Raw genomic sequence first — 13,729 nt, 5'->3', positions numbered from 1 at the left:
TCTTCTTGAGGAAGCAGAGTTTCCCTACACCTCGAGCGGACATGCATCCCCAGACCATAACGCTCTGGGGAAACTTGACGGATCTTTTCACGCACTCGTGGTTGTAGGTTTCGCCACCACGACGCCAGACACGAGGACCTTGGTCACCGAAGGAGATGCAGAAGCGTGATTCGTCACTGAAGACCACTTTCTGCCAGTCTTCAGCAGTCCACTCGCCGTGTTCTTTGGCCCACTTCAGCCGTTTCACCATTTGTTTCTTGTTCAGCATCGGTTTTACTGCTGGAACGCGAGATTTGAAGCCGAGTTCGCGCAGACGACGGTAAGTGGTTGATCTGGAGACGTCAGCGCCGGTCTGCTTGTTCCACAAGTCGGTGAGCTCGGAAGTGGACTTGAACCGGTTGCTGACTGCGATCTTTCTCAGCGGCTTGTTGTCGCGAGCAGAAGTTTTTCGGACGCCGGAACAGTTGGTGCGCTTGCTGCAGTTTTTCTTGAGAGCTTTGCAGATGGAAGACTGGCTGATGCCGAGCTGCTCAGCAATTTTAGTTTGGGTCAAGCCTTGTTGGCGAAGGGCTTGAATTTGAGCCACTATTCCGGTTGAGAGGTCGCGCTGCTTACCCATGATTGATTTTACAACTTAGAAATTCTACTCAACCCTGACTTTATACTGCACAGTGAACACTCTTCACAGAAAACAAAAATTTGAGCATTTATTCTAATTCAATGAAACGCTTTCACCATTATTCTAATTCAATAAAACAACAGTGTCACAGTTAAATGGCCTAAATGGGCCTTTTGGAAAGCTCAGCTGAGCAAATTTTTTTCCAGATAACGAGTTCTGTGATTAGTCTAACGAGTAAGACAGGTGCGGTGAACACCTGATTTGCTTTCTGCACAAAAAATGCATTCAAAGAATTTCATGATTGCACTATTTAAAATAATTCTAATTCGTTGACCAGCACCTGTACAGGAGCTACTGAAGTGAAAGTGACTAGGTTAAGTGATTAGTGCTACTGTATGACACATGTAACGCCATGGATCAAAGGTGCTTGTCTAACCTGGTTTATTAAAGCGTGATCAGTAGATCAAACTCTTAACAGGTGAACTTTGCATCATGTCATATCACACATTACATGCACATAAGCATGTCTAATCATTTGTGCACAGCATGAGTGTGTGTGACCCAGTTTGTCTCGTCTAGACACACGCCTTGACCGTTGCTTAGTTGCGTGTGTGTGAGCGTGTTCAAATAGAAGATTGTCATGACGTAACCTGCGCTGTTAGATAATTATCATTTTGCTGTGAGACATTCAAGTTCACTTGTGTAAATGCATCTATGTATCGTGGACAGTGACTATATGTATAGTTCATCCAAAATGAAAATTACTGTGTGAGAAATTCAAGTTTACGGAGTTTTAGTGTCAGTACTACATTAAACTACTATATATAATAATGCAATGGGGGAATATTTGCAGGTCCTGATAATGCCAAATGTCTTATGTCACCAGTAAAAAGGGGCCTAAATTATTTAAAATATATCTACTCAGTGAAAGAGGGCAAGCATATTCGTCTAAAATAATTCTGTATTTTCAGCTTCAGAATCATGAATATTTCAAATGTAATCACCAAATTTAGCATTTTAACCGACAGGACTTTTTTTTTTGTTAACCTTTTATCATATGTCTTGGAGTATCGCAATAATATCGTATCATTAGTTCAGTATCGTGATATGTATCGAATCGTGTCATGAGCGTATCGTTTACGCCCCTAGCTGTTACACAAAGAACGTCTCCATTAGAGACATTTATGATGTTTTTTGGAGTATTTTCTGAAGATTCAGTGTTTCTTTGTTTTGTTAAGCACAGTGTTGATTTCTTCTCTATTTCAGTATCATGGAGAAACTATTAAAAATGTACGTGAAGCTAGTGCCAGTTTCGAGCCGGGCAGCATCCACTACAGGCCAGTGGGCATCGCCCTGGACACCAAGGGGCCAGAAATCCGAACCGGGCTCATTAAAGGGGTGAGTTTACTTATTTCACTTCAACGCAAGGTGATACAAAGATGTCCCACTGTTACAGCTGCTGGTCAATTTCAGTGTATACTACTGAATTAGCTGTTATTAGTGCATATAATAAGAGAGATGGTTATAAAACACCATATAGTTCTAAAGAAATTTAAAATCTACACCATTCAGTATTTAAAAGCATAATAATTTTTCCCTTAGCAATTTGTTTTAATATTGCAAATATGCATCTGTCTGTTCCAGAGTGGCACGGCTGAGGTTGAGCTGAAGAAGGGAAATTCGATCAAAGTGACCTTAGATGATTCCTTCATGGAGAACTGTGATGAGGATAACCTCTGGCTGGACTACAAGAACATCACCAGGGTGGTGGAAGTGGGCAGTAAGGTCTATATTGATGATGGACTCATTTCTCTCCAGGTCCTGGAAATCGGTGAGTTATAGATTTGTGGCTATTTTTTTTATTTATTGAAAACATGGTAATCAAAGGAATTGATAAATATTTTATTTCACCCACTTTGCTTTTGCTGAAGTTTAGTGTCAAGTTAATAAGTCTGTGGTTTAATGCTTGTCGCCTCTAGTGTAGACACTGTGGAAGGGTTTTATGAATAATCTCTCTCTCTCTCTTTGTCAGGCTCTGACTATCTGATTTGTGAAATTGAGAATGGAGGAACCCTGGGTAGTAAGAAGGGTGTCAATCTGCCGGGGGCCGCAGTCGACCTTCCAGCCGTTTCAGAAAAAGACATCCAGGACCTGCAGTTCGGTGTAAAGATGGGAGTCGACATGGTCTTTGCCTCCTTTATTCGCAAGGCAGCGGATGTGCATGAGGTTCGTAAGGTGCTCGGAGAGAAGGGCAAGAACATCAAGATCATCAGCAAGCTGGAGAACCACGAGGGTGTGCGCAAGTGAGTGGATTAAACCTTTTTCTCCAGGTGCGCTGACCATCGCACTCAATATGCGGTACTAGATGTTATGTTCAATTCACATTTATTTGTATAGCTCTTTTCACAATACACGTCGTTTCAAAGCAGCTTTACAGAAAATGCACGAGTCCACTTTACAATTTAGAGTGATCTGTTATCAGAGGAACCTGTCTAAGTTATGTATTTCAGAAATGTACATATACAAAATCACAGTTAGCCAAAAATGTATTAATTTAAGGCAGAAGCTCATTTTAGTAATGAATAGTTTTTTCATGTTTCAATATGTGATTGAAAAATTATTTGGATTTGAATGTCTCCCCTTTATTTGCCAGGTTTGATGAGATCATGGAGGCCAGTGATGGCATCATGGTCGCTCGTGGTGATCTGGGAATTGAAATCCCCACGGAAAAGGTGTTCCTGGCCCAGAAGATGATGATTGGTCGCTGCAACAAGGCAGGAAAGCCGATCATCTGTGCCACACAGGTCAGCTAAGCTACAATCCTGTATTATTATCCATGTATTTTCTAGAAAATATTCTAAAATGGAAATTGTTCCAGAGGCAGAATGAGTTTACAAATTATGTATAGAACCAATAACTCTTCTGTGATATTTAAATAGGCTCAATATTACAGTTTAATTGCTGCAGTAAAGTAAATGTGAAGTTTTCTTACAATGATGACATGTGCATCTGTAAAACAAGCTCTAAATATCAAATGGAGTGTAATGTAGTGGTGGGTAAAAATATCGATTCATCAATGCATTGCAATTATTTGTTTCTCAATTCAATATCGATTCATCAAATCCTATGAATCAATTAATCAAATCCTATGAATCGATTCAGCCCACCGGCCAGTGGCGGCACTGTGGGCAACACTCTAGTGAGAGCGTTCAGCGTTGTACAAGACTTGCTTTAAACAGCAAGATGACGGACTGTAGCTGCACTCCGTTAAAGCCTGCATCACCAACCAGGGATGTCGATAGGCCTATTTTAGAGGGGCTGAAGCTACCCCAAAATGTTCCTAAGCCCCCCTAAATGATAATAAGAACAATAAGTCTCCGGGAGTCTCCCGCATATTGATAGCGGCTCTCTGATGTACGCAAATAAGTTAAAATCTCCCGAAATCTAGAGCTCGTGAGCTCCAAGCCGCGCACGACAGAGAGGAAGAGTCCTTGCGTGTGTGCAAATGTGCCTCACAAAGCGCTTTTTTTTTTTTATGAGTATGCACATTTTGTGTTTCTGTTTACATTTCTTTTATAACTTGAATGTATAGGAAGGAAGAAATATACTTTCTACTACTTACAGTTACATGCACTTTAGAGGTGTTAATAAAGCACCTGTTTGTTACAGTTGTGGTTTGTATTCAACACATGTACAATATTGTACAGTTTGTTCTGCTAAATAAACCATGACAGGAAACATGCTGGGGTCAATTTTTTCTTAAACATTGGTAATACTGCACACATTATTTAAAAATATACTCACGTACTTAATTACTTTGTGTATTTACTTATTATTGAATCAATATCGAAGCTAATAAATCAATATCGAATCGAAGCCTCAAGAATCAAAATTGAGAAATTCCTAACAATACCCAGCCCTAGTGTAATGATACCCTCATGTCACGATTCGATATATATCACGATACTGAACTCACAATACGATATTATTGCGATACTCCAAGACATGGTTAAAGGCTAACAAAAAATGTACAGTTAGTTCAAATGCTAAATTTGGCATTACATTGTGGGTGTAAATAAATAGTCTTGGACTTGGTGTTGGAAACCCAATGCACTGGACAATAGAGACACCAGAATAAAAATATTCATGATTCTGAAGCTGAAAATATAGAATTAATTTAGAAGTGCATGCTTGCACACTGTCACTGGCTAGATGTATTTAAAATAATGTTGGCCCCTTTTTACTGGTGACATTTGGCTTCATCAGGACCAACACATATTCCCCATTGCATTATTATACATTAAATAGTAGTTTAATGTAGTACTGACACTTAAACTCTGTAAACTTTTTTTTTTTTTTTTTTTTTCACACGGTAATTTTCATTTTGGCTGAACTATACTTTGTATTGTGACACCCCAAATATCTAACCATTACTACTGGCACTGTATGCTCAAGCCCACTCAAGTCTCATGTGTTTCTAGATGTTGGAGAGCATGATCAAGAAGCCTCGTCCCACACGTGCCGAGGGCAGTGATGTGGCCAACGCTGTTCTGGACGGTGCCGACTGCATCATGCTGAGTGGAGAGACTGCGAAGGGAGACTATCCTCTGGAGGCCGTACGCACCCAACACATGGTGAGAGCGCCCCCCACCTACTGACATGCACATTAACACTGTTAGACAGCTAAACGGTTTAGTACCCGACTCGCACATTTTATTAATGCATAACTTTCTCATCTAAAAATACTAATTAAGAGAATTTTCAAAGGAATTTTACGGGTTAAATGCAAATTATGGACAGCATTTTGTGGCATGCTGTCGATCACCAACAAAAATAATTTTCTCTTGTCTCTGTTTGTAAAAACATTGGGTATTGTTTACAATACACATACAGTGGAGGTTTGTGGGTCATTTAAAAGCAGAAATGAGAAGCTTGTTTTTTTTTTTTTTGGTTAAAGCACTTTATTCCATAATTCTATTGCAAATTATACCATCATAACTAAGTGAACTGTCAAAAATTGTTTTTTGGTATTTGTCTCTACAAAGCGGATGTCACTCATTTACTTACATTTGATTAATCGCCTAGAAATATTGTAGAATCTGAAATATTATTATACAAATTACTTAAAAATATATATTTTCCCCAGGTTTTAAATTACATTTTGAGACCTAAATTTCCAATGTACTCTAAAAATGTAGACCCCACTGTATGTTTTGTTTTTAACCCATAATATTTCTTGAATATCACAACATCCTTCATTTCTTTCATTCTCTCATACGCATGTGTTTTGCCTTCACTTGCTAGTTTTATTTGTCTCAGTTGTCAGGGTCAGTTACAGACAACAGCCTTCTTACAAGACACTTTTTCTGTCTGCCAGTTCTTGATGAGCTTGTAAACTGTTCTGCATTGTGCTCAAGGTTTGCATGTTTGAGTTAGCAGTCACATGTTTGCCCAGTCATCACAGATATGGCCTTTAACTCCTGAAGTTGGGAATAAGTCCCTTGTCTTTAACAAACCTTTAAACATTCTCAAAAGAACAAACCAGCTTCAATGAGTTCAAAGCTTTCTGAAAACCAGCATGATTTCCTGTCATGTGCTCAACCTTTCCTCTTCATTTTGACTTGCATGTTGAAGTCATGTGATCTTCAACAAATATAGCAACCACTTTTAACTTTCTTTTGCATGATTTCTTTAACTCTATCATCACAAGTCCGTTACAGCCTTACACTTTACTAGTCATTGTTTTATATATGTCATAATATTCGTGATTTAATGGTGGTGGTTTTCACTGTAATGTTAATGTGTATTTAATAATTTACTGAGAGAGAGTGAATGTGTTCTAATATTCATTTTGTTTTTTGTACTAATACTTTTTCTGAATTAACACCTGCATTAATTTCCCTTCCTTTTTTTCTCTACTGTCTCTTCTTTTTCCTCACTCAATTCATTTTGATTTTCTTACTCTTGACTCTCCTCACCTCTGTTCTCCACCCCTTATCTCATGTATGGGCGTGTCTGTCTCTCTTCTTTGTTCTGCCTGTCGTATCATGCGCTGGCTGCATCAGATCGCTCGTGAGGCAGAGGCGGCCATGTTTCACCGGCAGGTGTTTGAGGACCTGCGCCGCTGTTTGGGCCACTCCACCGACCCCGCCGAGGCCATCGCCATTGGCGCTGTGGAGGCCTCCTTTAAAATCCTGGCCTCTGCGTTTATAGTCCTCACTGGGTCTGGCAGGTAGGCGGGCAGTATGGAAATGATGTGGAAAACCAGCTCGGCACAGTCAGGGAGTAGGAAGAGCAGGGACAGAAGAGGGCTGGAAGAGAGAGAGAAATGAGAGAGACACATGGCACACTGTCAATGTTAATGATGTCCATCTGCAAGGAAATGCTATAATCCTAAAAATTCATTAAAAAAAAATGTAACCCTCTAGTGCTCTGATGAAGAAAACCGTTTTTTAAGTTTTTCTTTCTTAATCGATACGAAACTTGTGTTTGGAAACTCCCAAAACCTTTACCAAAACAAAAATGTGGAAAAAAAATCATGGACAGAAAGGTTGAAATGGACCTGAAAAAGTCACACTTGCGCTCCTTGCGGCAAAAACAACTTTTGGTACCGCAGCCAAACAAACTGACTGAAAGCTCATTTTTTGAGATCTCAGGGTCAAATTTTGAACACAATTTGTTTAGGCTTTGATTTTTCTCAGTTTTAGGCTTTGATTTTTCTCAGTTTTAGGCTTTGATTTTTCTCAGTTTTAGGCTTTGATTTTTCTCAGTTTTAGAGTAAAACATGTTTTTGAAAATGATACATTTCATATAAAAATTGAAAATAGTATTTTTGCACTTTTTTTTATAACAATAAGCATTAAATTCTGCAGCTGTTTTCAAAGTTCACTTTTCAAAACCTTTTTCATTTCAGCAATAATCTGCTGAGTGTTGTCTTTGAAAAGAGATCAAACTTAACCTTCTGGGTCCTGGAGGTGTTCTGACATGCTCAGAAATAAGCACAAATGTCAATTACTTGTGACATTTTCATGGCTAAAGTCTGATTAAACTGTATTCAGCACAAACACTGCTACAATAATATGTCAGCAGCATGTATGTAAAACTTTATAGTTTTGAGATAATGACGTTTATGCGTGGTTCGTGAAAAAACAAAAAAATTGTCACTGAAATAAGGTCCTGAAACCCATACTGATTATTTCCTCAAGACTTTTGAAGAAAGAAGTATCGCGTAGCCTAGAATATTTGCTTCAAAACTGTGAAAATCATCCTTCGTACTCATTCAGATAAAACAATATATTGATTTAAAATTTATAATGTTTTGTGTAAGAAAGGTCTATGCGAGTAAGGGTGAATCATGAATATTGATGTGTTTCACGCCTGAGAAAGAACACACCTGTGCCTCCTAGGCATATACTGCTGCATAAAATAAGAATAGCCTGTAGCAGACGCCTATAAATGGTTTAAAAGGAATGTTACATTGTTACTCCAAATGTTTCCATTCCTTATGACTTTATGAAATGAGATTGGAGTAAAAACATGAAGCCTAATGTTTGGTGCGTTTTGCTTTTCAAACGCACAGCGCGAGTGACTCAAACCTACAGCGCGTGAAGAGAACATTTACTGAAGCAATCAAGCCGCTCCAAACTATGAAACATTATTTTTACCACATTATACATATCTACGTTTGAGCACGAACACAGTATTTAACAGTAAACCCTAATATGGTGAATATTAGAATGTTTAGACCAGAGTAAACCCTCATACTAGCCCACTTTTATTTCATGCTGAGTTTTATCAAACATAAACACGCGTGGGTTGGTCATATTAGAGCTAAAGTCGTTTGCGAAACTATATGTCGTTGCTTTCATACGGATTACTTAAATGGAGAATATTTGTAAATCATATCAAAAACAAATAGAGACTTCAAGCTTTGTAAAGACATATGTCTCAAGTCTGTGTGACAACCATTTGCTGAGTTACAGGTCATTTTTTTATCGAGTTTCAGAATGAAATTAACATTGAGAGAGTGCAGAATATTTGACAAGTATACACAAGACATTTAACAGTTTTGAATGATGTATAACACTTGTCTGTATGACAAAAATCAACAGAGTTACTTGAGTCTCTTTTGCACTGATGATAAAAAAGCGAGCTGGTCGCGCCGGCCCCAGAGGGTTCAGTCTGATTTGTGACAGTAAGTTGGAAACTCAAAGTGAATAAATTATAAATAAAGCATAAAAGCATATAGCACATTCATTTAATTGAAATAAAAATAAAATTTCTGTATTTTTTTTGACCGACACGTGAAGAGCACCAGAGGGTTAATCATACTAATGTATTTAAATTATAATAATAACTTAAATTACAAAATAATAAATAATTTTTACGACTGTTCGAGAGCTTTGGAACAGTACAGGACTAGCATAAACATTCTTGTCCATGTGTGTCTCTGTGTATTTCTCTCTGTCTGAGTGGTTGACGGTATGATTGTGTATAACCCCTCCCTTCCCCCTCCCTCCACCGGGTGGCGCTGTCAGATTGCCCGTGAGGCAGAGGCAGCCACGTTCCACCGGCAGCTGTTTGAGGAGCTGAGGCGCTCCACTCTTCTGACACGCGATCCTTCAGATGCTGTAGCTGTGGGCGCTGTCGAGTCCTCCTTCAAATGCCGCGCCAGCGCCCTTATCGTGCTCACCAAGACTGGCAGGTAAGAGGGGAGGGCCTGAGGGGCGAGTCAGCATCCAACAGGTGAGACAAAAGGGCTGGAATATAATGCACATCACCATATATATATATATATATATATATATGGGTATATATATGGGCATATATATGTGATGCTAAAAACCTGAAATAAGCGCAATTTCACATGGTGAAATTGAGCTCATTACAGGTTTTCATACCATATGAAAGCTGGTTTCAAGCCCTTTCCAAATCGTTTTTTCTGCCTTCGTTTGTCAGTAACAAAAGTTATGGTTATCTGAAGTCGGCTGATTGCTATGATTTTCAGGAACGGGATTGAGAAAAACTATCACCGTCCTGTTTTTTTTTTTTTTTTCGTGCCTTTTTTCATAATTCGCATTTTAGTAATTATCATAAATTAGGTATCATTTGAAAGCTTAATTCAAAATTCATCCTGTGAAAACCGTTGTGAAATTGGGCGTTGCGTTAATATGGAAACAGTACTCCAATTTCTTTTAGCAATCTTCTTCCCTAGTGGGTTGTGTATCCATATTTTGTGATGGAGGTGATATTTGTACAGACATTGAATATTTTTATTACACATTTGAATGCATTAAAAAAAAAAATCAATAGAATGTGGGTGACACCCGGTGGCTATTTTTAGTACAGCACCAAAAAAAAAAAAATCAAAGCCATGTCTAACCAAGTGGTGTTTTTATTTTATTTTATTTTTTACTAATACTTTTACATTAATAAATGCAATTATTTTGTAAAATGTATTTTATATAAAATAATCATATTTATTACAGTAAATTTAAACTTCCATAACTTTTCCGAACTTTCATGTGAAGTGCTTTCACTTCAGCAATAATCTGCTGAGTGTCTTCGTTAATACAAGACTAAATGTAGGGCTACATTCCAAAGCATTCTTGAATTACAACCATTTAAGTTTGGAAAGTGCATTTTCATCAAATTCAAAACAACATTAATTTGAAATAGTTTTGGTAGATTATAAATGTCTTTACTGCCGTTTTGATCAATTTAATGTGTCCTTGCTGAATAAGGTAATAACATTTCTAAAACAAAGTACTGCCACCAAATTAAACTGTAATATGTATGTGTGTGTATATTATTATTTTTATTTTTTTTGCTGCATTTTTTTTTTCCTGAATATATTAGTTATTCACCATTTCAGTAAAAAGGCATTCTTCTGTTCACTAAAAGCAGCATGGTGATGCAAAATTAATTGGATAATAACAGAATATTGATTTAAATTATCCTCATTCCCTGACCCTTTTCCCGTGTGTGTGTGTGTGTGTGTGTGTGTGTGTGTGTGTGTGTGTGTGTGTGTGTGTGTGTGTGTGTGTGTGTGTGTGTGTGTGTGTGTGTGTGTGTGTGTGTGGACTATGCAAGAGAATGGAGTAGGGTTTAACCTTAGTTTGATTTAGTCACATGTCTCTGGGTCAGCTGTGTGTGTGCTAGTGTGGGTGGGTTTGCAGTGTAGGTAAGTCACACACATCTATTCACATCTGTCCCTGACCAGCTTATCTTTTAGTAAGTTATCTTTAGTAAGAAGTTTTTTCTTGAGTCCTCAGAACATTTTACATCACAGATTTGTTTTTTCTCTCCTAACACACTCATTTCTTCTATTCCAGGTCTGCTCATCTGATCTCCCGGTACCGCCCACGTGCCCCAATTATAGCCGTGACCCGTAACGAGCAGACAGCTCGGCAGGCTCATCTGTACCGCGGCATCTTCCCCATATTCTACAACAATCCTTCTAATGATGTGTGGGCCGAGGATGTGGACCTGAGGGTCAACTTTGCCATGGAAGTTGGTAAGACAAGAAACAGATATTACTAAAGGCTGAAATTTACTATAAAACCTTTCAAATCAAAAACAGATTTGAATACACTAGTCGATATTCTCTTGTAAATGGTTAGGGAGTAAATCACACTAAAAGATTAGGATCCCTCAAGTCGTTCCGAACACACACGAACACACACACACACACACACACACACACACACACACACACACACACACACACACGCAGAAATATAGATTTTGTTTTTTTTAATGCATATTGATACTGCGGAAAATTAGCATTGGAAACATTTTATATAATTTAGTATCAATACACCGATACCAGCTGCACTTTCTCACTCTCTGTGACAGCCAGCTGACACACACCCGCCTCCTCTCACTCACTCGTCTCGTTTCTCTGGTTGAATAGTGTTTGTGTTACAGGGCCTGAGTTTTGTTGCATATTTTTACTCATTCCCACAGGTTTAGCACTCTTTAAAGCCGCCTCTTAAACAGCCTGTGAGTGACACATTGAGTTATTGTCCACGGCTCATTGAGCGTAAACAGTCAAAAAGACAACTGTGTGCGTTCATCCATGATCACGTTTTAGCAATGAATCCGTATTTGCAGATCAGTTAAGAGTAGCGATGCAGAGATGTCTGTGAGCAGACAGAAAACTCTGCTCTTGTACGTTTCTCATTGTTTGTTTTTCATTTCAGACTATAATAAATGGGTATATTTGTGAAAGGCCTTTATTAGAATATCCTGCCAAAATCATGCATTGAAAATCCCTTGAATTGCATAAAAAAAAAAGAAAAAAACATAACTGTTTGACAAGTAGCTACATATTTTGTGCATCAGAGTTGTGTTAGAATTTAAATTTAAGGCTCGTGGGTTCACTTCCATCGTTAGTTATTAACTTCTGGGCCGCTAACACGACACCGTTCTAACAGAAAACCCTTAATGCACTCCGGACGCTAGCAGTCTTCTGACGTGGGGGATGAAGCTGTTATGAATCTGGATGCATTTGAAGCTGTTCATATCAAACCCTCTGTTCTCTCTCAGGTAAAGCTCGTGGATTCTTCAAGACCGGTGATGTTGTGATCGTCCTGACCGGCTGGCGCCCAGGCTCCGGTTACACTAACACCATGCGTGTCGTCCCAGTGCAGTAAGCACCACCGGACCGTAACACACACTCCTCTGCTGTTCATACATCACCCCCCTCCACCCTCCCCAGCAGGCTTTCAGACTGGTGACTGACGTCATCACAGAAGCCTGGCTCCTCCCACACAGGCCAGTGGACCATCATCACTTAGACGTTGTTCTCACTTTATTTTTTCCTTTCCAGTCTCAATGGCACACGTGCCGACCATAATATCATGTTCATCCAGCGTTGTGTTACTCATTAAAGTCTGTGTGCTTGTGTGTGCATGCCCTGGCGAAGCAGAGACGAGTCGTGAACGTGAGCGAACAAACGGCTTACTGAAACTAACCTAATAACGGTTCCCGAGTGGCCAAGGGCTCTCGCATAACTCTAGTTGTGTTTGTTTTACTTGTAGTGTCCCTCTGTCTGCGCTTTATTTGCACCATGTCTGTGTTCACACTCCTAATGATGTTACATTCTGTGTTGCACTAGACCATGAGACCATTGTATGTGGGACGAGGCAACCAATGTGCGGCAGTATATATTTTTTTGAAATGTTGCCATTGGGATGTCCAGCTCATTTCAGTTGTGTTTGAGTGGAGTAAGGGAACGATTATGAGTGAGAGATTGAATATTGATTGAGCAGCAACTGTAACATTCCCAGCCATCTCTCCTGTTCATTTCCATTCTCTCTGCTGCTCCTGTGTGAGTGTGTGAGTGTGTGAGTGTGTGTGTGTGTGTGTGTGTGTAGATCCACCCGCTTCTTGTCTCTAGGGTCCAAGATGTACTTAGTATCATCTGACGTGTTGTATTACTCAAGACTGAATTAATAAAGGAGATGAGCACTTATCCGGACTACTGTTTTATTATTACATATCAGTGATTTATGGGGCCAATTGCATATAAACAGACTGAAATGTCAGACTAGCTTTGATGGTCTTATTGTTGCTATCTTTTAAAGATCAATTTTTAGATTAATCTACTTTATGTAACAGACATGAAAAAAATGTGGCCACTCCTAAAGAAAGAAATTGAGGTGCATGTTTTCCATTTCATTTTTCAGTCCTGTTCCAAATGTTCATACCATGTACTTATTGTACTAACTGAACCTGCTCATAAACCTAACCTTATGTAGTTACCTTATATTTCCCAGTACTTTCTTAGACAAGTTCACCAAGTAAACATACTGTAAAATATAGTGCAACCCACTTTTCAATAATGCACTAAGTGATATACTGAAGGGGTTAGAAAGAGGTCTAAATACTCCATTATTAGCTTTAAATAAACTGCTCTTGTGTTGAATACTTCCTGTGTTTCTGCTCAAGGTTACTTAACAATAAAGTGTCTGTCCAGCCATATAAACAATAAAGCCTTGTTGGATGTGAAATGAAGCTAAAGTTCACTAATAAAATGCTCATCGACATGTACAAAGTAGAAAAAATGTTCTTTAAATACAACTCTGAAATGTATTAACACCATGA

At 38.8% G+C, this 13,729-nt stretch overlaps 1 protein-coding gene across 7 annotated transcripts in view; it reads left to right on the top strand.

Annotated features, from left to right (window-relative positions):
• The window catches only part of pkma (pyruvate kinase M1/2a), a 28,453-nt gene extending 15,356 nt beyond the window's left edge, over nucleotides 1-13,097 (top strand). For 3 of the 7 annotated variants that reach the window (XM_077194666.1, XM_077194667.1, XM_077194664.1), the window contains exons 4-11: nucleotides 1,886-2,017; nucleotides 2,264-2,450; nucleotides 2,652-2,922; nucleotides 3,273-3,423; nucleotides 5,101-5,253; nucleotides 6,685-6,851; nucleotides 10,954-11,135; nucleotides 12,170-13,097. In XM_077194666.1, the coding sequence (XP_077050781.1) occupies nucleotides 1,886-2,017; nucleotides 2,264-2,450; nucleotides 2,652-2,922; nucleotides 3,273-3,423; nucleotides 5,101-5,253; nucleotides 6,685-6,851; nucleotides 10,954-11,135; nucleotides 12,170-12,276 (1,350 nt within the window). In that variant the 3' untranslated portion in view covers nucleotides 12,277-13,097. Of the gene's footprint in view, nucleotides 1-1,885; nucleotides 2,018-2,263; nucleotides 2,451-2,651; nucleotides 2,923-3,272; nucleotides 3,424-5,100; nucleotides 5,254-6,684; nucleotides 7,350-7,395; nucleotides 8,852-9,156; nucleotides 9,324-10,953; nucleotides 11,136-12,169 lie in introns of those variants that run through there. The other 4 variants (XM_077194668.1, XM_077194665.1, XR_013189671.1 and 1 more) reach the window with 3 other exon arrangements.
• Nucleotides 13,098-13,729: the final 632 nt, after the last annotated feature.

Source organism: Siphateles boraxobius, unplaced genomic scaffold, assembly GCF_051911475.1.
Source record: "Siphateles boraxobius isolate OS27281-9 unplaced genomic scaffold, OSU_SipBor_1 32, whole genome shotgun sequence".
NCBI lineage: Eukaryota > Metazoa > Chordata > Actinopteri > Cypriniformes > Leuciscidae > Siphateles > Siphateles boraxobius.
Note: the sequence above shows the minus strand (reverse complement) of the source record. Positions and strands in the feature narration are given on the sequence as shown.